Source organism: Ambystoma mexicanum, chromosome 14 (assembly GCF_040938575.1).
Source record: "Ambystoma mexicanum isolate Mex_15411 chromosome 14, UKY_AmexF1_1, whole genome shotgun sequence".
In the NCBI taxonomy this organism is placed as follows: Eukaryota; Metazoa; Chordata; class Amphibia; order Caudata; family Ambystomatidae; genus Ambystoma; species Ambystoma mexicanum.
Window position 1 is genome coordinate 283,024,428 of NC_090940.1, and position 27,042 is coordinate 283,051,469.

Consider the following 27,042-nt stretch of genomic DNA (forward strand, 5'->3'; position numbering starts at 1 on the left):
TGTCTTCCAAAGAGATCTGTAGATCATGCTCCCATTTAGCTTTAGTGCCTATACAGCATTATAGCGAGTGACACAGCGCCAATTTATAAAGTGTTGAGACTATATGTCCACACCTAGATGACATCCCTATATACTTCAAGAGGGGACTTCTATGGCTCATCCGGAAAACCATGGTGCCACTTACGAATACTCGTTTAGCAATACTGGAAAATCGGGCCTAGTCCCCACCCAGCTTGCCTTCAAATTATTGCTGCGAATCAAACGCTCCCCCAGGATACATGTCTCCTAGGCGCTTAATACCAAGCCTAGTGCAAGAATCTGATATCCACCTATCGCACAAGGGCTTCAATGCAAACATCCCCCAGAGCACCAGCTCCGGTTCATATGGAGTTTTAACACCCGTACGGCGCAAAGGTTTAGCCCAGGCATCCTGAATACAACTCACTGCATCATAGCTACACATGTCGTCTGTCACTGGAAATTAGCATGAACTGTAGGGTATAGGGGGCTAAAGATGCGTGCACTGCTCGGAGATGTGGAGCGTTGCCAGGCATCCAGAAGGATGCAAAGTGAGCCTGGGCTGCTTTGTAGTATAGCTCCATGTCCGGAGAAGCGAGACTGCCTTGTTCAAACAGCTTAGTGAGGACTGCCCTCTGAACAGTGAGTTTTAGGGTGCCAGACCAGCTGCAATAATAGGGATCAAAGCTGCTGAAAGTATTACGTGCTGGGATATGCCAGTACATTTTGGAAAATGTTTAGCATTTTGGGGATGATTCACTTTTTAGCGAGGGGAACCCTACTCCAGACTGAAAGGGGTAACAATTTCCACCGTGCCACCTTATCCTTCAATGGCGTTAATACAGCCCAGTGATTCTCCGCCAGGAGTTGTGTGTGATCCAGATTAAGGACTAGGCCCTTGTACTGCACCAAAGATTCCTCCCACCTATAATCTGAAATATCCGGCAGGCAGCTTGCATTCTCATTTAGCGGGAAAGAGGTCAACTTGGTACAGTTTATCTTTAACCCTGAGCACAACTCGATTTGAGTCACTTCATCAGTGAGCGGTTGCAGGTTAATTCTAGGGTTTCTTATATACAGTAAAATATCATCCGCTTAAAGTGAAACAATGCTTGACCTTGGGGGTCGTTCTGTGCTAGGATAGCGAACAGCCTGCGCAGGATTAGAACGGTCAATCTGCCCGGATGGAATCCTGATTGATTAAAGTGAATGTAAATGGCAACATGCTGTATAATGCGTGTTACCAACACCTTCGTAAATATCTTTGTGTCCACGTAAGGCAGTGAGATGGGCCTATGAAATGCGCACAGGGTAGGTTTTTATTTGGTTTTAAAATTAGAGTAATGAAGGCTTCATTTAGTGTTGACTGCAAGGATCCCTCTGCATGGGCTTCCTCCCAGACCTTCACCAGATACGGCACAAGTCGAGGTGCAAACTCTTTATAGAATTCAGCACTCAGACCATTCGAACCAGGGGACTTGGCCCGAACGGCTGCTGCGATTTCTTCAGTCGTGACTGGGGAATGCAGACCCTCTATGGCTTCTTCATTCATCCTCTCAGGATTATGTTCCTGCACATAAGCCTATAGGTCTGACGCCTTTCTGAGCTTATAGCCGGTGTAGTATGCATGCAGTATTAGCAAACATTTTGTCCAGAAAGGTTTGCAACACCCCATCCTCGTCCTCAAGTGTAGCTATATTCGTGCCACTCCTCTTCCCTCGTACCAGCCAAGCTGCTGCCTTCCCAGGCCTATCCATTTCCCCATATTTGCGGGACCGTACGGGACCATCAAGAAAGCGAATCTCCCTATTCGACCGCCCACCTAAAGTGGCCTAACTTGTCCTTAAGCATATCATAAGCGCCCTATCCGATGGAGCCGCAACCCGTACCTCCAAAAACATTACCTTGTTCTCTAAGGTCGTCATTTCACGATGCACAGTCCACAGCACCCCCAACTCAGTAACCATACATATCGGCCTCTCATACCAAAGCCATTTGTGGCGTAGAGCCCACATTTGCCTCAAAGAATATCAAGATAGGGGAGAAGTTCTCCCGGAAGTCAATATCAAGCAGAGCCAACGGCTTAAGTCTCCACAAACGCCTCCTTGGCTCCGCTGCGTCAAACACCAGCTTCCAGCACATCAGTGAGTGGTTAGACATAGTTCTTGGCAACATAATGCAGGACTGGATTTTTCGGATCAGTGCCAGGCTTGCTCAAGTCAGATCCATGCGCTAGTACATGTAATGCACAGAAGAGTAAAAGGAGAAGTCCGATTTGCCACTGTTCAGTGTGCGCCATACTTCCTGAAGATTAAAAAGGGACAGTCGCTCGAATATCACTTGCCACAGCCGTCACTGACCTAGGCTTAGTCCTTGACCTATGCTTATCGATGGCCAGTTTTGTGTTAAAATCACCTTACACACACACTAACTGCATATCCACATACTTTACGGTTTTGTTAGCGAAGGACGAAAAGAATGGAGGATCGTCAACATTAGGGGCATAAATATTAACAAACTAACAGACACCCAACAAGACACCACTCAAGAAGACATATCGTCCCCAAGGGTCAGCCTCAGAGGACTCCAAGGTAAACGGAAGAGATTTATGAACCATCGTAATTACACCCCTCGAATAGGAGTAAGTTGTGTAAAATTGTGCGTGTCCCCAAAACTTACCAAATAATATAGATGCAAAGCCTGCTTTATGGGATTCCTGGATAAGTAGTATTTTGGCTTGCTACCTCTCACCGTAGGCTTGGATCTTCCTAGCCTTCACAACGTTATGAAGATCTCTGACATTCCAGCTTAAAATTGTATACTTTTTAGCCATGAGTTAGGCTTCTCACACGTATATTTACAGAGATGCTGAGACGGCAAGGATTCCCCACCGCCAGTCTAAAATACTGTCTAGTTACTCATGCTATAACCATTGCACTTAACATCCAGCAACCCTTTAACACCCACTTCCCAAACACAAACACCCCTGCCTTCCACCCTCCCCCACTCTCACTACGACCCTAAACCCCATAATAGTCTCGGCTATCGCTCGGGGATACCAAGAAGAAACAAATTCACTGGCCCCTACTAAAGACATGGGCGCCCACAGCATCACATACACAAACAAAAACTTGGGCTGGTACGTTACATTCCTTAAAGGAGGAGAAAAACATTAAAGAAGAAATAAGTAGTTAACACACTGACGGCAAGCAGTAAAGTTGCAGTACAGGGGTCCAGTGGCAAGCATACACAGCTGCCAACTCAAAGTCAAGGACTCACAGGGGTGCCTCCACCCACGCCTCCCCTATCGAGGCTGGGGGCAGCAACTCCAAAAAAGAATGCACTTCTTCAGACTTCAAAAAATGCATTTTGGGAAAAGCAAAGCATGCTGGGAAAAGCAAAGCATACTTAACACCCGTCTGTGCGTCTTTTCTTGGCCAACATAAAAGTCTGATGAGCATTTTGGGTGGCTAAGGTTAAGTCAGGATAGAAGGATATTCGTGCGTCGTGGTATCGTAGTTCTCCCAGTTCACGTAACCGTTGCAACATTGTGTCCCTGTCACGGTAATTAAGCTGGTGGACCATTACTGACAAAGGGTTTTGACCCAGCTTTGGGGCTGGGCCCGGTGACCTGTGGGCCCTCTACACTAGGAACTGCAAGACAACTAGGGAGCTTGTAAAATGATCTCTAATGAAAGACCCCATAAATGTCTCCATACTTGCAGGCATAACCAACTCCGGGAGGCCCACCACCCTCATATTATAGGTGGGGGACTGCGCTTGTCGGTACTTGCTCCTAGCCTGCACCTCTCATCTCCATCTGCAGCTCTCGGACCTCTGGTCTCATGCTCTTGGACCAGTCTTCAAGGTGACTGATCCCAATTTCAGCCGCTATTATGGTGACACTTTTGCCGATCCTATGTTGTATGATGTCCACCTTACATATCAGACTGTCAAGTTTGACCATAACTGAGTCAAAGCCGCATCATTTGTGCCAATATTAGATCCAGATCGGTCGAGGTGGTCTCCAGGGGCCTTCGATCAGGGACTCTAGGATGTAGAGCAGTTGTCGCCTTCGTATCTCCACTGGCCTCAGTCAGTTCCAGATGTCGTCAGTTGCTCCCTCGCCTGGCCGTCCTCCTTATTCCTCAATTTCCTGGTAAAAGACAGTTGGCACTGGTGTTTATTACCCTTTGCCATAGACCTGAACACATCTTTGTCCTGTAGGGCAACCCACTCCAGCACCCGCGTTGCAAAGAAAATGTTTGTATCCAATCGTACAAAGTCGTGACTCAATCCGGGGCATGTGGGGGCTCACTTCTTATTCGTCAGCCACTCGGTGCAGGGGGACCTCCCTTATTCAGCAAGCGAACCCCAGAAGAGGTAAGCTCTATCCAAGATCGTAGACAAAGGCAGAGGCCTCTCGATCCTGCAGCTGTTGATAATGCCCCAGAGACCACGGGGCAACCAGGTCAGTAGAGTAGGCACCACATGCTGCCCGAATGGTGAAGGCAATGTAGAACCTCAGCCCTTGCTCCCCGGCCTAAGCGTCCAATATCCCACTCACGCCTGTGCAGCACTTTAGGGTGACCATATATTGCCCTCAGCTCTCCACTTTTCCCCCACCCACTTACCATACCTCTCGTAGGCCAGACACCGAAGGGTAAACACCCCCATCTCCAGCCCGGGAAGGTAGAACAGGCCTCTGGTCTGTGAGCGGCCACGGCCTACATCTCACAGGAGCTCTGTCTTGCCACAGCACTGCGGGCCGTTTCATTGTACCGCAGAGCACCGCTCTTCCCCCTCATTATGAGCAGTTATCACAGTGTATGAAAAGAAGTAGTGGAACTGTGTTCCCTGCTGGTCTGCCAGCTCCCAACAAACCCCATCACCACGCCCCGTTCCCACGCAATCCAAACCCGCAATCAAACCTGCTGTTTAAGGGAATGTTGAGTACAGTGCATTGAGATGAACGTTTCAACTTCTTCCTACACTTAATTTAAAAGTAAACCATTCCAGAACGGATTCTTTTTAAAAATAAAAGTATAGTAACAGTAAAACTGTTTTTTTAAAGTAAAGGAGCACCGCTTAACAAACGCTCCCGCCCACTTTCAACCACTGCTAGCGAGTCACGCTCAGCAGCAGCTGGACTCTGCACCTCGGCTCAGCCATCTTCTTCCTCGATCACCCCCAGCGAGGCCCACCAGGTGGTCTGGCACCCCGTTTATCCTCTGCCGCTCCTCTCCTCTGTATCGTTCGCGGAGGTCAGGGTGTCTTTCTGGTTTCCCCAGCTCTAAGGAAAGCTATGTTTGGCCCGTGGGCCCCCCTAAGCAGATGGCAGAGCTCTAGAACTCGCTGCCATCTTCCTCTGTCTCTCTCTAGTACCCCCACAGTCTACTCTTGACTCTGTTACACTTGATTGTCAGGATGAGCAGTCCCTGAATTAGTATTCAGAAGGTTGTTTCGGGTCAGTATCTACAACCTCAAACAAATTAGCCTTCAGCCTAAAAGCGAAGACTCAACCATATGTCAAGCCATTCACACACACTTCTACTCCGATGAGTTTATCACTCGGAAACTGCATTCATGTTAAACTCCCTCACTAGTACAGACACAGTATATCTTGCAATCCTATTTCTGAATCCTATCTTTGATCAACCAGTTGCTTTAACATACATCCAAAAAACCACAAACATTACCCTTGGCCTCACTTCTGCACATTTTGCTCCAAAACTGTCTGTCTAAGCCTGTTTCCACATTACCCCTTGCTTACTCGCTCTTCTCTTTACCCTATCTGCTGTAGTTCATGCTCTAGATACCCCTGGAGGGGCACAATGCGCCCCAACACAAGGGCAAGCCTTGGTGCTGGGAATCTACTTGAGGTGAGATTTTCCGAGTATAAAAGGCTACTCATATAACTCTACAGTTGTCCATCGTCCAGAGCGTTAGTACCATGGACAGAACCTACACATAGCACCATATCAGCCACATAGTTAGCTTGGAAGAGTTACTTTATTCTATGTCAAGACCGGAAGCTCGGACTATGCTTTACTCTTTACATCGAGTTGTAAAGAGTAAAGAAGTATACTTCACCTTTGTGTATTTAATAGAATCATGACTTTCCTGTACTATTGAATGGAAAATCTGTATTAGCACCTGGAGCAGTCACTGCGCAGTGTCATTTCAGTATCAGATCGATGAAGAACACAGGACTAATGTAAGAGTAAGTTGTCAGCGTGGAGACCGCGGTATAATGCCTAAAATGGGCCTAAAAGCTCTGATTTTATAGTGCAATGCCAGCATCACACAGATTTTGGCTGCACAGATTAGTGTTAATAACGGTCACAAAGGCGCTTGCTGCAGTTTCGTGTCAGCATTGAGCAGAGGTCAAGGCTGCAGAGTCCAGGGTTAGCTTTACACACAGTGACCCAGAATGCACAGTGCAGCATCAAGAATAGATACAAAGGCTCTTGTTTTTATCTGCACGTGACCATCTCAGTTGGATTATACTGTACCATGGATTGTCAATGTCAGGCGCTCATACATACTAAATGTCAATGTGCCCTGTTTTCAGCCAAAGCTACTTTGCATTATGGGACTTGCAGGCTGATATAATGGGGAAAAACAGACAAGTACGAGAAAGTCTAGATTGGTAACGGGTTCAGTTATGAGCTTTCTACCCTGGCTCGTGGTTAGGAACAATCAGGTGCGCAATGCCATTGACCTGACTGGGCTCCAGCACCCCTGAAATGTGAGCCGAGGGCGGGGCTTCTGTGCAGAGCCTTTGTTAATAGCAAATCTCCGGCGCTATTTTACCTTTGTGCGCAGCGTAAGTTAGCCAGGGAGTTAGAGCCCAATCTGCTCAATGGTGTTGCACCACTGGTTAGGAGTCCACAGGATTTGCTAACTGACACCAAAGACACAGCTCAAGGCAACACTCCCTTGAAAACAGAGATTTGTTTTACCTGTGAGCTGCAATTATCGATGTGCTGTGCTTCCCTTCACTGGAGAAGAGTCCTTTTGAATGCAGCACTTTCAACACAAATAAACAACTTATTTGCCATAGGATGCAGAGCTGACTCTATTTGAGCTAGCCTCCACACTTGCAGACTGTTTTTTTGTCGATGAAGGTGTGGTTTTGCAATTTAATGTAAGCTTTGAATGGAATTTAAAAAAGGCACTGGGACGTGCACCAGGAAACACGGTGCAGGTTTGAACCAGAGGTCTGATCGCTCGAATGCTTTGTGTGCAGTTACCCACTGAGGAGTGTAATAGAGCTAAAAGGGAAACCTTGGTAACATAAAAAACTCCATTGCTAGCACATGCATTTGTATGCATACATGATTAGGCAATTGAAAGCGTGATGGGGTTAGAACTTCACGCCAGGGGAGTGTGTAGAGTAAAGGACCTTATTCAGATCCCAGAGGAAGTCCTGTTGGAATAACGACGAGATCACGAGCGGCAGCTCCCGCTCAGGACATTCTGAGCGCGGCAAGCCACGAAAAAGCATGCTAACCCAACCGTCAGGCCTGGTGTGATCGTTGAAGGGCCACTGCATAATTGGCGACGAGGATCGGACCCGCCCAGCTGTTCTACAATGCAAGGAGCAACGCCACAACCACCACCGTTCCTACAAGTCCCAGGCAGGCCAGCCATTCCATGGCTCCAATTGGAGCCTTTATTCTGGAAGTGATGGGTGGAAAAGGCTATCCAGCTGCACGCAAGAAGACCATGCTAACAAATGCGCTGGGCGTGGAAGGACAAAGAACTTTTGCAGGCCTGAACCCAGAAACGCAAAAAGGAAAATAGCCAAGAGATTCTCGTGTAAAGGAAGCAAGAACCGACAGAACCCGTGGACGACTACATAGTCAAGCTAAGAGAATTGGCTGCATTGTACGCATTTGGAGCAACGTCAGAGTAAAGAATCTGTGTGATGCTGGAAATGCATCGGAGGGACAGGGCCTCTGTATCCTTGTCCTTTATTGCTTTTTATCATACGTTTGGTCTTGTTTTCCGCATAGGAGTTCATGTGGGACTCCTGGCGGTGCAGATCTTCCTAAATTTGGTTTGGTGAACAGACCCTTGGGATACCCTTATGGCACCCATGGATGGGAGTACGACCCTGTACTCCTAGTGTATGTTTTTTGGCACCTCTGTGTGGCCCACAGAGCAGGGTTGCTCTGTGCTGAAATGACAGGTGCCCTGAGCGTCCTCCATTTTGAGATGCCCAGGCCAGTCATTGGAATCAGGGGATTCCTGATAGAAAGCAAGAGGCCACAGGGGCCATCTTGTTTCCTATCGCCTGTTAGCTTACTTTTCTCGAAGTCCCGGGAAAGCCCCGACTCTGTCCCTTCCCTCCGACTGTTTGGTGGAAGTTCCATATATGGTGTTGTGGGGATGTCGAGGCCAGACTGGCTGGAGCCTTCCCAATGACTGTATGTTGTGGGTATGCCCGTGGGGTGGGACCTGGGTGAATGGAGTGTGTGACAAATATGCATTCTGTGTTATGGGTGTCTAGTATCTGGTGTTTGACACAATGACAGAGACAGCCCTGCCCGAAACTGGTATGAATGTAGTGTGTAGTGCTGAATGGCAGAGTGTTTGTCTGAATCCACATTCTATGTTGCGAGTGTCTGGATGGAGAAGAATGGCCTGAATGCACTGAGAGCCGATTGGCTGCCTGACTGCCTGAATGCCCTGCTGAACGATTGGCTGCCTGAGTGAGACCCAGCAGAGTGAATGGGAGATCAACGGTATATATGGGGGCCTCTCACTGCTAGAAATCGTTCAGAATCTGAAGTAGAAACTGAAATCGAAACGGATGCCGTTCAGAAGCTGAAGTTGAAAATGATGCTCAACTTTGAAGCCCACTGCTAATCTGAAAGCTGTTGTGCCTTCAAAGAACTGATCCAAGAGAGGACCTGGCTAGGGGACCTCATCCCGAGCTAGGAAGGACCATTGTGTACCAGCTGATCTTTGCCAAAGCTCCCTGGTAGACAGACCTACAAAAGGCTGCCAACCGGAGAAGGGGACTGCCGAGGAGAAGCACCGGACAGCCAACCACCATCGCCGACTGGAGCCGCAGTGCTCCCTTTGCCTAAGACATTTGATCCAAGGACTCCCTTGCTCATCCTCGTCGACTGCTTTCGCCCTGCCGGAGAAAGTCAAGGCCGCCGACGACCGAGGAGAATCCGCCAGTGGGTTTCCCGCCACCCGAAGACCTCAGAGACGCCGACAAATCTACTAAAGCCAGCCGTGGTCCTGACCCGTTCACCGACGACCCGACGCCCTTGCTGGGCCAAAGTACTTCATTGACTCTTGCAACAACAAAGACTTGTCGCCTCAGTTTACAGGACGTTTTTCGACCGATCGTCAACAAGTACTGCAAGAACCAAAGCTGCTGCCGCAATGACAGTGTTCACCCTTTTTTTTCCTCGTGAGATCTCGACTATCCGTGGCTCCAGCCTTAAAGGGAGAGGCTCAAGAAGGATCTGTCGACGACCCAAGTCGAACTCTGCTGTTCCAGGTACATTGGGGTTGTAGAACTATTTAGAAGGAAATAAGACTCTTGTGAACAATATTTGGAATTGGCCTGTACAATATATCTTTATTTACAGGTTGCCCAGGTGGGAGGGATCCTCATTTAGAACTGTGCCTGGTGGTAGGGGCCCAGTATTCTGCCTATTGTTCTAACCAACTGCTTTTTCTCCTATGTCTATTGTTGGTTCTCTTTATTACTTCATTTGTGTGACATTTAAACTAAGTCCAGTTGATGCACTTTAATGAAATCTGATAGTAATTGTGGTACCACGTAGAACTGTGTATATATTTGCCATTGTAGATTAACTGAGCACAAAGTGAGTTATTGTGATTGTGTATATAAACGTGTACCTTAATTATATAAATACTGTGTTTTCACTAATACAGTGTGTGGACATTCCTTTGTGGGTGCTTGGGGACTACACTGTACTTAAGAACCAGCCTGCATCACCTCCTGAGAGCTAGGCCTTGATTGCTCACCCACGTTTCACCAAATAGAGAATCTTGGCTGGGGTCCTCGATGCCTCTCCTCTACCATATAGAGAGCAGGAGTACAGACACCATCTTACAGTCTTTACACAGAGGACAACGCAAAGCCAGAGATAACACAGCAGTGAAACGCAAACTGTTTAAGTGCCACAAGTGCACCAGTACAAGCCACTTAGCCAACAGTAGAGAATGCCCGGCAAGGAACAAAGAATGTTAAAAATGCAGAAGGTATGGACATTTCTCGTCAGTGTGCACATGGAAAGCGAGGAAAACTGTGACAGCAATCCAGAGCGAAAAAGGCAGAGATGAGGCCTACTCAGATGAAGGAGCATGCGCCCCAGTTCTCATGGTAAACAGCGGCACGACTCTGAGGAAAAAGCCCCAGTGTACCATTAAAGTCAATGGCCATGAAGCAAGAGTGATGGCAGACTTGGGTTCCGACCTCAACATACTACAAAAGCCTGGTGGGATGAGAAAGAGTCAAAGCCTACCAAACAAACATCAGTCCCATGGCGTACGGAGGTGCCAGTGTAAATCTTTTGGGGTACGTCAGAGCGACAGTGGCATTCAAGGACAAGGTCACCAGAACCAAAGTGTATCTTGCAGATAATGGACCCCCAGTATTAGGCTGGGATGACCAAGCCAAATTGCAAATCAGGCTCGACCACAGCGTGGAGGGACAAGTCCTGTCCATAAACAAAAATGGCGCCTCAATCAGCAAAGAAGAATATCCACAATTATTTTCAGACACGACTGGCCGCATCAAAAACTATGTGGAGCCGCACCAGTCAAGCATAGGGTGAGACCTGTGCCGGCAACGGCGAAAGTTGCACTACAAGAAAAGCTCAACAAGATGCTATCGTAAGGAACCATAGAGATGGTGGAGTTTTCAGAATGGCTCAGCCTGGTGGGTCTCAAAGAAACAGCATACCGGTGACTTGCGTATTTGCATTGATTTACGCAGCCGAAATCTGGAGGTGGAGGCGGACAGTTACCCCTTACTGAGCATAAATGAACTTATCTTTCTCATGAAGGAGGCCAAAATATTTTCAAAATTGGACATGAGGGATGCTTACCACCAAATCACCTTACATCGAGAATCCAGACCCCTCACTGCGTTCATAAGCCCATTTGGAACGTATCAATTCCCAAGAATGCCATTTGGGTTGTCCTCTGCGGCCTCTGCGTTCCAACGCATGATGGACACTCTCTTGAAAAACATTGGTAATGTCTCTTACTTCCAGGATGAAATTAATATAAGCCTAAGATATGCAGACACATGATGCAGCTCTCCGCAAAGTGTTGGCAAAATTGCAAGAAGCAGGAGTGCGACTACAACAAATGCATACTGCAGGCGGATGAAGGATAATATCTGGGATACACCACATCCAAGACAGGTATCAGTCCCAAGAAAGACTTACTGCAAGCAATTGTAAAGGCGCCTCCCCCCAACCAGCAAAGAGGAGCTGAGATCATTTTTGGGGCTATCAGAATACTATGCAAAATTCATACCAAACTTCTCAGAAACCACTGCTCCCATGAGAGAATTATTCAAGAAAGGCAAGGAATACCACAGGAAGGCAGAACAAGCCAAAGCATTCGAAGATGTCAAAGAGTGAATAATGCATGCACCCTACCTGCAACCCTTCAATCCTCAATGGAAGACCATCATTGCCACGGATGACAGCGCATACTGTATGGGAGCAACGCTCATGCAAAAGAAGGGCGATGAAGAACATATTGTTGTGTTTGCGTCCAAGGCCCTCTACAATCAGAAAAAAAATATTCCACCTTTGAAAAGGAGATATTAGCATGTGCATGGGTCATAGATTACATCCGCACATACGTATGAGGTACACAATTTAGGCTGGTTATCGATCACAAACCCCTAGTGCACCTTCTGAGCCCAGGAGGAACCTGCACAGCGACACCCTTGCCTTGCTCGCATCACTGCCAAGCTGCAACAATATACATATGAGATACAACACATAGCAGGATGAAAAAATGCCCAGGCGGACTGTATGTCCAGACTCCTGCAGCGCAAAGATAAAGAAACCAGTTTTCTACAGGACGAATGTGTCGTCGCATCACTTACGGACCTAAAGAGCAAGCAATTCCTCGAAATGAGCGATAGACACTGGAAAGAAGAAGCAGCCAAAGATGAAACCACAACAAAAATCACGGAGTGGGTCAGAAAAGGGTGGCCCGACGTGAGGTCCATTACAGAGGGACTGTGTCCCTATTGGAAAGTGTCAGATTAAATATTTGAAAACTAAGGGTTGTTCATGTGAGGCGTCCAGGTGATTCCATCCATAGCCATGAGACAAACCATCATATGCAGGACTCACGCCGGCCATCTTGGGAACAACATGACAAAAAAGATAGTAAGAGAATCTTATTGGTGGCCAGGTATGGACTTGGAAATAAGGAACATGACAAAGAGATGTCATGAGTGTGTGAATAGTGACAAGAGACTCAATGTGGCAAAAATTGGGCTTAGACTTTACAGGCCCGCTAGAACTCATGGAAAACGAAAGCAAGTATGGCATAGTGTTAGTGGACCATGTATCCAAACGGGTAGAGGTTGAATTTGTACCCAACATAACCACAGCAACAGTGATTCAGTTCCTACAAAACATCTTTCAGAGGGAAGGATTACCCAGAGAACTGGTCATCAACAATGGAGTGCAACTCATATCCAGAGAGATGGATAATTTCTTGAAGGAGAACAATATCCGGTAAATTAAAGCAGCTTTATATCACCCACAAGCAAATGGGTTGGTGGAACGAAACATCAGGTAGGGAGCTTTGCAGTTAGCCACAGCAACGAGACCCGACCCGCTCTGCACAGTCAAGGAAGCTATAGCTGCGCATCGCCTCACCCCCAATGGGGTCACAAACATATCACAGTTCCACCTCCTAAGAGGACGCAGGGCAGCGTCTACCCTGGTCCCGCCATGGTTGGCAAGCGTGAGAGAGGATAAAAAGGTGGACATTGAAGAATTGGTATGGCGAGTTAAGAAGAGCAAAGAAAACATGAAGAGATATAGCGACGAAAGGAGAAAGCCTCAACAAAGCACAGTCTGAGAAGGAGATTTTATAAAAATTAAAATGCTGCATAGAGATCCCGAGACGGGGTCCAAGTTCAGCAGACCATTGAGAGTGGTGCAACGAGGGACAAACCATGTATGCACCCAGGACGGAAAGCGGTGGAACTTAGAAAGGGTAGCACTGTACGAAAGGGGGGCAGAAGTAGTACTCAGCCCCGCAACACAAGAGCACAAAAGTCAAGAGGAGAGCTTAGCCAAAGAGAACCCGACCATGGGGGGAACAGTCAGGACATGCAGAGATGGAGGACATAGGGACACCCTCCCAAGCGGAGCCTGTCCAAGAAGGAATGCGACGAGGAAAGAGAGAACCAGTGAAAGGGCTGCAACGCCATGAGAAGAGAATCCAGAGAACAGCCGACCACATAGAGAAAGAAGGCGGCCATGAAGGTACACTAACTATGTGATGGAGTAAGACAAACTTTGTCCAACAAAAGGAGGTATGTAGAGTAAAGGACCGTATGCAGGTCCGGAGGAAGTGTCAGGATACAGGTAGGCAGAGACATAGACAGGCTACTCGCAGGGGTGTTGTGGGAACTATTGGGGGACTATTGTGACAGAACAGGCTCTGCGTGGGAAGTTGCACCCATATAAAAGGCTGCTTTGTCCTGTGTGCAGGAAAAAGACACTAAAGACTACATTGCCCAGCAACCGGCGCCGAATGACTAGTTTCCAGCATGCTTTGGGCCGATTCGGGCCAATCAGGGACCAGGAAGGGTGCGCCAGCCCCAACGCGCATGCGCAGAGCCCCAGGCACGGGCTTGCGCTTGAGACTCCACGACGAGAGGACTTGTGGACCGGAGCTCCAGCAAAATCACTTGCGAGGGGCGCAGCCCCACCCGAGCAGCAGCCCGGCCCCTCGCCTTCACAAGATAAGTGCCTATTTATGCTTAAAACTAAGAGGAACCGCGGGGGAAGTGCAGGGGGCCAACGTTTGCCCATTCAGAGCCCCTGCACCATTGTGAAAAGATAAGTGGGCATAACTTTGGCACCGTAGTGCGCGGGCAGTATGTTCTGGGAAAGTTAACCCGTGCAGGGGTCCGTATTTTTGTTGGGATGTTTTCGTCCGGGTTTTGAACGCACACGCGGTTACGAGTGTCTGCAGGAAGACCGCTCGTGGAAATTCAGGGAAATCTACAATTACGTTTGCAGGGGTCTGCGGGAAGACCGCTTGCCACTAGTACTACACTCTGCTGTACATCACATGTTCTTGGTGCATTACCTTGCACAATCTGTGCCTTGAGAAGGCAACACTGTGTGTACGTGTGTGTAGGTGTGGCATGGTGTGAATGCTACCAATTTGGAGGACACACATTAACGCTTGTCATTTCTTTTAGCTTGAACCTCTGGGGAGAACTTTTCACTGACGTGCACAAGGACTCGACCGCTCTTCATGGACAAGACTCTTAAGACCAGAGCTAAGTCTGCATGCCATTTGTATTGTTTAAAAAACTGCGTACTGGTCTGATTGACATAGGGTTAGATAGTGTAAGGGTGTGCTTATTGGTGCTCATGTAAAAGAATAGCTACTAAGGGCTGAGGACACCTGAACAAAAGTGCGCAGCAATCAATCTACCCTATATTTCCCCTGCCCATAACCTCTACCTTACCCTCAATCCGGTTTACCTAACTTCCCCCCACCTATCCAACCATGGAGACCCTAACCCTCCTTCCCTGCTCTGGTCAAAGAAACCCGTGTAAGCCTTGACTTGCGGGCTCCGCGACCATAGCGGGGGTGGTTGGTATAACGTTGCTCCTGCACCTTGGATCTGGATATCGTGACAGGAAGTCCTGCGGGAATAGCCGCGAGATCACGAGCAGCAGCTCCCGCTCAGGACATTCTGAGCGCAGCAAGCCACAGAGCGAAAGCTTGCCATACGCTCTCCCCTGAAAACCTCCTGGCCAGAGACCCTTACTCACCTGAATACAAGTACCACCAGCAGGGCAAGATAAACCATATAAATAGATGCTGTGCTCCGAGAAGTAGCTGTTCTGCTTTCTGCCAGGAGACTCCGGGCTACATGCTACGAGCTACGTGAGGAGAGGATCTCCTACGACGCCTATCCTGCCCCTAATCACTCTCAACAATGTAAAGGAACATTTCTGGACACACTAAATTATTTATTCCTGGTTAATGAGAATTATAGTCTTTAATGTTATACTTTACTTCTTTTTAGTGTACTGAAGCCACGCCCGCTTTACTCGGCGTCAATAAAACAGGCCGGCCGCGCGCTCCTGTGCGCACGCTCCGAGAAGTAGCTCAGAAGTAGCTGTTCTGCTGTTCAGCTGCGTCAGCTGTGGCACAGTGGCTTGAGAGGCTTTCTTTTTGTTTTACCCTTTCTCTGCCCGTATGCGCTGAGTCCAAGATTCTTAGGTTTGTTGACGCATCTCCACACTTAGAAGTCTGAGGTAAGATTAAGTCTAAGGCATAGAGTTGTGAAGTCTGCTCATCGATACATGCGTTAAGTTATGCTCACAGGTTGTGCTGTGTACTGCATACTTGCTGTGTCTAGCTATCCGCACATATATGCACTCGTAAAGCTGGGTGGTTAATTACAGCTTGGGCAGATAATGAGTCAAGCAGTATAAGGCTCCTCTGGTGTTACATCTGCATAAAGGCACAAACAAAGAACGTAGTGAACATCCTGTTGGGCTCACGTCCCTTTCGTTAGCCGTAATGTCTGTTTACAGAGGGAAAATAATTCAGAAAGCTACGTTTGTTCATAAAATCCTGACACGTCGTGCAAGTATGGCATTGGCCATAGCGACAGCATTGCCTGTCGCGTCGGACACAGATGACCATTTAATTGAAAGTACACAGCCGTGTACAAATGTCTGTGGTAGCGCTTCAGATATGTGTAATGCTGTTTTTCCTGTTTCCTCTCAAAGCCTGTACGTAGGGGATAGTACCTTGGTTCCTGATAATATGTTACCATGTGACCTAAATTCAAGCTTGTGGTTTGATAATACGCCCCCTATTTTTAGTACAGCGGATCAATCCTTAATGGGAACCACTCAACATCTAGAAAATATCACAGAGGGTGAGGTCAATCAATGTTCTAATAATGTTAAAATAAATATAGAAAATGAACATGCTAGTGTGAATGGGCTCATGTTTATCGAGCTCAAGAAGCAGTCTAGACTGCTGAATGAAATTGTACTGGCATTAAGAGCCTTACCAGAACTGTGCTCTAGTATAATGAATGAGTGGGAGGAAAAATGCAATAAAAAACACTAAATTCGGATTTGGTGCATCAAAACTTTTGTGGTGGTGTCCTAACAGGTACTCAAGAGGCTAAAAGTGTACCTATACTTATTTCTGATAACACAATACTGGGCCAGGAAGAAGTATATGTACAACAGTCCAATGTAACAACACTATCAGATGGTAAGGAAGATAGTGAGAAGGGACGAAATATGTTGAATGAGCTTGTGTTAACAAAAATATCTAAAAAAACAAGCGAAAAAAGTAAAAAAGAAAAAAATGCTTCTCAGCCTAAAGGTTTAAACAACAGTTTGCGTACGTTTATGAGAAATATAGACCTACGAACTGCTTGTGATGACCTTTGTAACGATAAAGAAGTTCCCTATGAATCACGTACAAATACAATGCCTAGTGCTGCAAGAAAGAATTATATATCACGTGAAGGAACAGCTGGAATAGGAAACAAATCTGAGAACGATTATACTGAGGAAGCCAATAGACTATCAGATGCTCTAAAACATAAACAGGTGACAGGATTGATAAAAATCTTAGGCGTATGGAAAGAGGCGTGGCCGACATCTTTGATATCTTTAAAAATCCAGAAATGCAGTCACGCCCCAATACACCGTCCTCAACTGGTCTCATGTCACCTTGTGCACCCCCTCACCGGATGAATGATAATGTGGTTTGTGTTGACGATTTGCAGCTATATGACGACTCTGGTCCTATAGTTAGTGAAATACTGAATATACAAGCCAGCAATGGTACTCATATTCCTAGGGTTGAGTATGTCACGGTGAATGAATCTAAGGTGGTTGGATGTGTGACCCCTCTGAATGGTTTTACAGAGCAAGATGCTTGCAGTATGGTTAAAAACATTTTTAAAAAACAGAGACTGAGTGAAAACATGGTTGTTTTGTCGAAAGTTACTAAAAATATCCTGCATGAAGATAAATTGAGTGAAACCTTGGTTCAACCAGCTGGCGGGTCTTTGAATGTAGATTCTCGACCCATAAATGAAGAACGTGTGCAGACCCAGAAGGGCCTTACAGAGCAAGATGTTTGTTGCTTGGTCGAAAACATCTTTAAAAAAAACAGAAGCCGAGTGAAAACATGGCTGCCTTACCGCAAGTTACTAAAAAAATCCTGCATGAAGTTAATCTGACTGACACCATGGATCAATCATCATGCGGGTCCCGAAATGTAGACTCTCGACCTATAAATGAAGAACGTGGGCAGACCTGTAAGCCAGAAACAGAAGCAATTACAAATGGTGCAGGTTATGGCCTTGACGGGGGTCTCAGAACATACTCTGGGAACTATGGTTGATAATATCCTAAAAAAGAAATTTGCCACAAGTTGTAATGGTTATGCTCTGATTGAACCCAACGAAACCACATCGTCAAGGGACTTTGTAGACACTACTTATATGACGGATGGGCTATTTGAACCTCCATGCAGAATGCCCATCGTTAACAATGGTCCCGTGCCAACGGGACATAGTCTGCAGAATGATCCGCCACTTGGGCATTTAAGGCCACCGGCTTTTTCAGATAAGCATAGTTTAATTATGTACTATGTACTTGAGGAAGGCGGTCCTAGTTCCTTGAATAGACCATATATATTGAATTTATTTAATGAAATCCCTGAACTTTGCCTGATAACATCGGCAGATATACAACTTGTAGAATTCATCCATAATCTGAGATATGATTATGTATGGCTGATCATCAAATCTCCCCTGATTAGAGCACTTCTCTTGAAGGAGGTGGGCTCGCTACAGAGGTTGGGCTTTGATATTATACCCTACAATAATACATTCAATCATAAGCCTCCACCGACAAAAAAGATGTACAATGGAACCTCTGAGACTAGAACATCTAAAATCCCACCTGTACGAAATGAAGGGATTGAGGTTATCAATGAAGCAAAGTCCTGTCTAAAGGATATGCAAGAGTGGCGCTGGCTTGCACCTTCCCTACGAGATTCTATTGCAGAACTGAAATCTGTTCCCAAACCACTTTAGCGCAAGGTCTTACTTTCAAATTGTGTCATGGAATACAAGAGGTTATAAACATCTTTTGCTAGACACCGAAGTAAGTGTGAAACTTAGTAAATATGACTTTGTGCTGTTGCAAGAAACTTGGGACACCTCTGGCTTGTACATCGATGGTTTTAATACCCTAGGTCTAGCTGCAAAAAAAAAGATAGCGGTAGACCTACCAGTGGTTTGTTGTTGGCATATAGAATTGATGTATGTATCAAACTATTGGACAGCTCTTTTGTGCCGGATTGTGCCATAAGAGCAACTTTTCAACTGACAACAGATGTTGGAATTGTTCATATTTTGATGTTCAATGTATATTGGAATACATGCAATGAGAATAGATGTGATTTACAGGAGTTCTTTGTTTATTTAAATGAAGAGATCTGCAATTGGCTTGACTCATACCCACAAGGTTTCATTTTACTTGCGGGTGATCTGAATGCGTATTGTTCACTTACAAAAGCTGCACAGTATCAGATACGTGCTTTTTCGCCCAATTTGGATAGTAAAAAAACTAGAGGTTGTCAATGGCTGGACTTTGGAAAGAGTTGGGGCTTGGAGCCGGTCTATAACATTTTGCCAACTTGGGCAGCTTGTGGATCATGTTCCATACTAGATTATATATTTGTGACCACCCATGAAAAATTGTATTGTAAAAAGTTTGAAGTTATAGAAAATTGTAATAGTAATCATGCAATTTTAAGTTTGGAACTCCCGTGGAGTAAGGATAATAATGAAATTTTGTCCTTTCCTATGCAAATTGAAGCATTGAATGATGGGAAACACGTAAAATGGAATCGTGGTAAAATGGAAAAGGCTAACCATATTATTACACAGGACTTTGCATATTCAAATTACGAGAAAAAGTTGGTTTGCTATTCTGTCGATAATTTTGGTGATTACATTGAAGATATGTTATATCGTAGCAATGTGCTCAAAAGTGGTAGCACAGAATCTAATCAAGTGCACATACACACTTTTGCTGAGACTGTAAAAAAAGCAAATATCTTTATGAGAAAGTCCATTAGAAATATAAAGACAAAAGTCATGGGGGAAACTGAGAGGAGTTTAAAAATTACGCAATGTAAACAAAAATATAAGAACTGGATTAAGAGTATCAAAGGCGAGCTAGCCCAAAAAGATGGGGAGGCAATGTTAGAGGCCATGTGTGGGAACAATAATACCAGCTTTTGGTCCTTAATAAATAAAGACCAATGTAATCAACAGCGTTTACAACTGAATCCTATAGAAGGTGGGGTATGGTCCAAGTATTTTGGATCTTTATACAAATCTCCTGAAAACTATTTGTGTCCTGAGGTTCTCATAGATGTTGTATGTTATTTGGACACATCAATCCTGAACATTAAAAGCTTAATTAAAAAAGCGAAGCCTACCTCCACTCCGGGTCCCAATCTTTTGTCATTTGCTAATTTAAAAAATAACATTGATTTGTGGTCTAAGCTTTTGCATTTCTTATTTGTGGATATTTGCCTCAAAAAGAGGATACCAAATAACTGGAAAGAGTCATATGTATTGTTACTTTTCAAGAAAGGTGATCGTCTGTGTCCCAAGAATTATCGCCCGATCACACTTATGAATGTGGAATCAAAAAATGTTACTGGTATAGTACTTGAAAAACTGAATATGTGGATTGATGACACTATATAGGCAGATTGGTTTTGGTTTCTGTAAAGCTATAGGGACTGATGCTGGAGGATTGTTGATGGTTGAGTTAATGAGTGCAGTCAAACAAAAAACTATGAAGCACTTATATATTGCATCCATGGATCTAAATTCCACCTTTGATCTTGTCGATAGGCCTACATTATGGAAAACCTTGTCAATGTTAGGCATAGATAAAGCCTTGCTAGATGTCATTATTCATCTTTACACAGAAACAACAATTAGAGTCAGGCTGAATAATAAAAGGAAGTCTGACTGATATTATTCCTACTGTGAACGGGCTTAAACAAGGATGCAGATTAGCTGCAACACTCTGTATGTGTCTAATGCAGGCAGGTCCTTGGATGCTAGCGGACCAATTGGACCTAAAATTGGAGTCTCGACTGTTTGGTGGGTGTCATATGCTGATGATTTTTTATTAATGGACTGCACAAAAATCGGCCTGCAAAAGCTGATAAATGATTTTGGTTTGTTTATTGATGAAAGAAAACTGAAAATTAACCCAATCAAAACTATAATCTTTCAAGTGGGTTGTAAAAGTCCTACCCCGTTTTTTTCATATTGGAACTGTAATGGTGCAAAAATTAAAAGCCAAACATTCCTAACCTGGTTGGGGTATGTTTTTTCCAGTAACTCCAGTAAAGTGATAAAAACCAGCCTGACACAAAAAGCAAAAGTGGCTCTCAATCAAATAAGAGCCATTGAAAGAACATATGGTAAATTTACTTTTGACCCCTGCATTCTGTTCTATAGGCTCAAGGTGTTGCCAAGACTGTTTTATGGGTGTGAATTTTTCTCTAAATCTATGTGGCCCTTTTTACGTCAACTGAAGTCCATGATATGGCGAAAAATATTATATTATGTTCGAAAATGTATTCCTCTAGAGCTAATAAGATATGAACGTGGTCTGCATTCACGCAATAGTATCATGTTCAATAGAAAACTGGCTCTATTAAGAAAATGTCTGGTTGCTGAAAACGGTACAACTTATGCTCATTTGAAACATGTTACAAATGGAAACTTTATGTATAACTTAAAAGAGGACTGTGAGAAAAAAACTCTTTGATTTAGGTTTATCGATATATACACTTATTAAGTTTCCAGATAAAGTGAATGAGGTTGTTAATGCTTTTGACTGGTTGGGCAACAATGTAGTTTTGTTAAATTCGAAGTTATATTCTGATAGTGTGTCATATTGGAAATTCCGTCCTTACCCGGAAGTATACCTGAAAAAATATCTGTCAAGAGAATTTCGAAACTCTTATATGCGCTTCAGGTTTAACGTCCTAAGTACAAATGAGATCCTGTTCATTCGGGGGTTGAGCTCTTGTGGGACCGAAGAATGTCATTTCTGTAAATTAAAAGGCATAGGTGAATCCTTAAAACATCTATTACTGGAATGTCCAAATCTTCGAGAGAAGAGATGGAAAGTTTTGCACAATTTGTATTTAATACAGCCTGGGTGGATAGAAACAAACTCTGGTGTGAAATGCTTCATGGCTCTTCTATCGCCTTGAAAATAAAAGTCAACGAATTCTTGAAAAACACTTGTGTGTTGACATAAAAGAAATTGTTGAGGGTATTCTTGGTTCCTAAATGGATAATATAGAATGTGTCATTGCTTAAAAAGGTCTTAAAATGTTTGTTTAGCATGTAAGGTGGTTATATTTTGGGAGGTGGTATGTCCTTTTTTTCATTTGTTCATGTGTGGGTTTTTTTTTGTATTTTGGATCTTAATGAAATTGTAAATGTATAAGCAATTAATTGTGAAAATACTGTTTTAATGAAATATGTTTATCGCTTTTTACTGTTTATATTTCTATCTAAAGGTTTGAATAAACCAAAACAAATAAGGGAAAAAGAAAAAAAATAGATGCTGCAATGTATGATGAAAGGTGATTATTATCTAAAGACAGTGTTACGTGGGATGAAATAATAAAATCACGCTAACCCAACCTTCAGGCCTGGTGTGATCATTGCAGGCTAATCAGTAAGAAAAAGGTAGAGAAACATTTTTTCAACAGTCACTTACTCTAGAACGTCGCTACAAATCACATTTACAAATAAGTGATAGATAATCAATACAAAATAATTTTATTAAGAATCAATACAAGATAAAAATCTCATGAAGTAGAGACTACAATACAGTAAATTACATAACACAACCCTAAAACAAGCATATTTGAATATGCTAATGACCAAACATAAAAAGTAAACATGCATCAATTGTTACGACAAAAATCATGAGGGGATGGATCAGTCTTTTAATTTTTATCAATGAAATATACATTTTCAAATTAAATAGTACACTTGGTTACAACTCCAAGTTACACACTCGACATGTTTCAGTCCTCTTGAAAACTCTGGGACTTTCTTCAGGAGTAGTCATCAAACGAGTTTTTAAAAAAAAGCTACAAAAGCTTTTTTCAATCAAGACACATTCACTTGTCTGTAGACGCGACTGTTGATAGAAACTAGTGTTCCCAGGTAAAAAGACTGAGGGTCCACTTGGACACCTAGCTATTGTCCCGAACATACAAGCAAAATTGCTGTTTTGTTTTTTTCTTGTTTCTACCAACAGTCACGTCTCCAGACAAGCGAATGCGTCTTCATTGAAAGAAGCTTTTGTAGGTTTTTTAAAAAACTCCTTTGTGATGACTACTCCTGAAGAAAGTCCAAGAGTTTTGAAGAGGACTGAAACATGTTGAGTGTGTAACTTGGAATTGTAACCAAGTGTACTATTTAACTTGAAAATGTATATTTCATTGATAAAAATTCAAAGACGGATCTATCCCCTCATGATTTTTGTCGTAAACAATTGATGCATGTTTACATTTTATGTTTGGTCATTAGCATATTCAAATATGCTTGTTTTAGGGTTGTTTTATGTAATTTACTGTATTGTAGTCTCTACCTCATGAGATTTTTTATCTTGTATTGAATATTAATAAAATTATTTTGTATTGAATATTTATCACTTATTTGTAAATGTGATTTGTAGAGATGTTCTAGAGTAAGTGACTGTTGAAAAAATGTATTTCTCTACCTTTTTCTTACTGATTAGTCTCACCTTCCCAAAATTAGGGTAGAGGACCATTTTTGTAAAAAAGTGTCTATGTGGGCTCTCCCAAACCCTTGTTTGAGGGATCATTGAAGGGCCTCTAGAGAGTGCTTGGAAGAATCGGGTGGGGGAGGTGTCTCATTCTCACAGCAGTCCTTAAATGTGTGGTTTCAGACGCGGAGAACGTTAACTGCTTGTAGCGTTGAAGCTTCACGAGAATACTCATTAGAAGGCGCAAAGGAGTTAGATGCCCCCCACAAGTAAGTTTGCCCATCCCCACAATCTCTGAAGTTAGCACCTCTTCCAACATTTGAAGGGTCATCCCCCACCGAAATGTTAACCTAGATGCCTCTGTGGAAGTGTGCACTCGCATTTTGTTAGGGAGAATGGTGAGTGAAGTCTTTCTGGAACAAAGTCAGACTTTTACTGTGTTTGTGCAGAAAAATGGACTTGAACGAAGCAGTGAAATAAAGCTGCTACTTTCAAGAAAGGCTTCCATCTCCTCACTGCATATTGCACTTTCAAATTTACTATTTGATAGGGAGTCCCCTCACCAGACCTTGAGTGTAGAACAGTGGGCGATGGAGAATCCAAGATAGTCCCACCCACTTTCTGAAAAGGCCCCTCCCATCACCTGTTTAACCCCCCCCCCCTCCGCCCCCGGAAATGTAGGTTTAATTGCGCCCCTGGCAACATTGATGGTGGTAGATTCCCAGATACTTCTACAAGAGACGCCGTTTATGTGCTATATCCCACGAGTCTGCCATCTCAACTCCAATTTTTAATGATCTCATATGTCAAGTATCCTGCCGCTAAAACCTAAGGGACAACACTCACGCTCGCAGCACGAAGCCGTGCATCTTGAAAGCTGAAGTCACTTTCCTCTTTAGCTTGTCCGATGCCATCTTCAAGCTTTCCGCGCCAATTCAGATACGATGGTATTAGTTCCCATTAGAGGAAAGGACCAAGCAACGAGTCTCATCATGTGACTGGTACGTCACGTTCCTTGAAGCGTACGACCTACAGTATTTCTTGGCGATCTAGCCCATCACGTAACATATGTTCAACACTGGGACGCTTTAGACGTAGAGGCGTATAAGAAGCATATTGTGGTTGTACACGAGCACAGTACAGCATCGTTTGCTCCCTTTTGTCCCCCGTATCCGTGTTTAAGGTATCATTATAGACATAGGCAATGTAACACATCGACAGCATTAAAAAAATGACTTGCGAGGGCCTGTATGGCAAAAGACATACAAACCCTTTAATTTGTATATGTATCGACATCAGAAGGATCATCACAGAAAATGACATAATGAGTTTCATCAATGTTTGGTACTCTAGACTAGAAGTAAAATTTAAATATTTCCATGTGTACGCCAAGAGACAAAGAAATCTCTGGAATACAATATATGAATAGTCACAATCCTTACATCAGTAGGTATGGTATAGTCTACCAAACCTTCAGAGGATATTTTTCTTAAACAGCAAAAGCTGCAACCCCCATCACTTCCAGAGAATCACAAATTTGCCAGATACATCAAATGATTTGCCCAGGATCACACTGGGTTAAGTAGTGAAATCAGGATTTAAATGAAGTCTATGATTTAAACATTTGACACGATGTCGACCCAGCTTTAGTTGATGTAGATAGACGTGACTGTTGATAGAAACAAGAAAAAACAAAACATCAATTTTGCTTGTATGTTCGGGACACTAGTTAGTTGTCCAAGTGGACCCTCAGTCTTTTTACCTGGGAACACTAGTTTCTATCAACAGTCACGTCTACAGACAAGTGAATGTGTCTTCATTGAAAGAAGCCAATTGGTTTCAAGAGCTTAAATAATAATTTGTAGTGCAGTGACTCGAAAGTACACAAATTTGATAAGCAACAAATCAGACAATATATAACATTTTTAGAGAAACAAAATAATTGTGTAGTATAAAAGAAGGGGCTCTGCAAGTTGGATTCAATAACTTGATTGCTGTAATAACGTTCAGCAGTTAACATTTAGAATGGTTCATTAACTGTCCAGAAACCAAAGGAAGTAAGCATTCTGGACCAGGATAAGTAATCTAGTCCTTAGCAGTCTTTATTCCCTTGCATGAGGAGAAGCGCCGGGGGCACCACCTGCTCCGTATCATTGGCACCTTGTAATCAAGTCCTGGCGCACTTTGCTGGCTCTCTGCGGGACGCGCGGGCAGTCTTGCGAGTCTACGCCGTAGCGCGTCTCGTGAGGTTCCAACACACCTCCCTTTGATAACATAGCAGAGTTTATTCCATTACAAAGTCATCATACTTCCCAAGCATAACTCTCAACCTTTTGTGACACCAAGGCAGGTGAAAGCCACCGATTTTGTTTTTGGCGGGTGAGAGCCCATTGAACTGAACAGGCCTACTGGAGGCTTGGCGGGTGAGTCAGCTGTTTACAAGGCGGGTGACACCCGCCAAAAGAGTGTGAGTTGAGAGCCTTGCACCTGTCTTCTATGCTCTCTTCTCAGACGATCTTCCTTCCTACCACCTGTGTACTGAGCTAGACTCACGTCTTGGGATGTTTCTGGCGCCTCTGTATCTGTCTATCCTTATGTGATTTCTCACAATGCTTTCTATTTCTTGCTCTCTTGTGGCATGTCTGTCAGGGCTTTTACAAGGGGTGAATTCCTCTTGGGATCTTTCCGCTTCACAATGCTTCTCAAACATTGCCACATGCTCCATATTCCACGTGCTGCCGGCCATCCTCTGTGCGAACGTGATTAGTCCCTCTGTGGATGACTTTTATTGGTTGACTGATCTTCGAACCTGTCATTTGATCCTTGCTTGGTAGACATATCTTGATCCAATCGCCTTCCTTGACTTTGCGGCCTTGGGTCATTTTTCTCTGATAACTCCATCTCTTCATGAATGCTTTGCTGTTTTCCAACCTCCACACTACTTCTGCCATGTCTACTTCATCGTCTTCTCTTACTCTGGTAAACCATGGTGGTACCAATGTGGATGCTGCTCACCTCCACCTCAGCATTTGAAACGGCGACACTTGGTTGATGCCGTTGAGGGATAATCTGTGGGCAACAACGGCCCCCTTGACAGTTTTGAGGGTGATCCACAACGGAAGCGGTTGCTAACTGGATGGCTCCTTTGATTAACCTACTTGCCCTCTCCACTAGTCCATTCACTTGGGGATGGTACAGTGCAGCCTTTCTCTGTTTTATCTTGTGTTTGTGCAGGAATTACTCCACTTCTCGTGACACGAGCTGTACTCCATTATCTGTGACTAACTCTGGGGAGACCTTCCCTCTGAAAAATGGACGTGAGGACACATTCATCTTCTAACCATTTCGACAGGTAGTCTACCAGTACTATGCCATACCGATGCTCACGAGCCATTGCGTCCAATGGTCCTATGAAATCCAACCCCACATTGTGCCACACTGCTTCTGGGATCTCTGTGGGAATCATCGGGGCTTGTCTGGTCTTCAAGTGTTTGTGTTAAGAAAACCCAAAGGTCTTATTGGAAGTATTGGAAATTGCATCATCCTTATTACTTAAAACAGAAACCAAGATGGCGCCTATTTGGTTCCCTTTTTGTGAACCAACAGTGCAGGTCTAGTTCTCTTCAAGATGGCGACCTCCTCTCTCCCAGTACCATATCTTTTCCGCAAGGGAGCAGGTAGGTGCGTCGCTACTCGCTCCACACCTTGTGCAGCTTCTTGTACCACGCTCGCTTACTAAGCATTGCTCTTTCCCTTCCGTTCCGACTACGGTCATTCTGTATCTAACTCTCCGTTATATCCACCTTTTTCTTCCTTTCCTACAGGCTGCTTCCTAGCTCACCTTACCTTCTTTTCCCTGGCTCCTTGCCCCATTTGTTACCTCTCGAGCCCGCTCTTGAAC

The 27,042-nt window shown here is 44.4% G+C and overlaps 1 protein-coding gene across 1 annotated transcript in view; it reads right to left on the reverse strand.

Annotated features, from left to right (window-relative positions):
• Window positions 1-24,119, reverse strand: part of POLE2 (DNA polymerase epsilon 2, accessory subunit) — a 1,095,907-nt gene extending 1,071,788 nt beyond the window's left edge. The window contains exon 1 of the mRNA XM_069637399.1: window positions 23,988-24,119. Coding sequence (XP_069493500.1) covers window positions 23,988-24,055 — 68 coding nt within the window. The 5' untranslated portion in view covers window positions 24,056-24,119. The remainder of the gene's footprint in view (window positions 1-23,987) is intronic.
• Window positions 24,120-27,042: the final 2,923 nt, after the last annotated feature.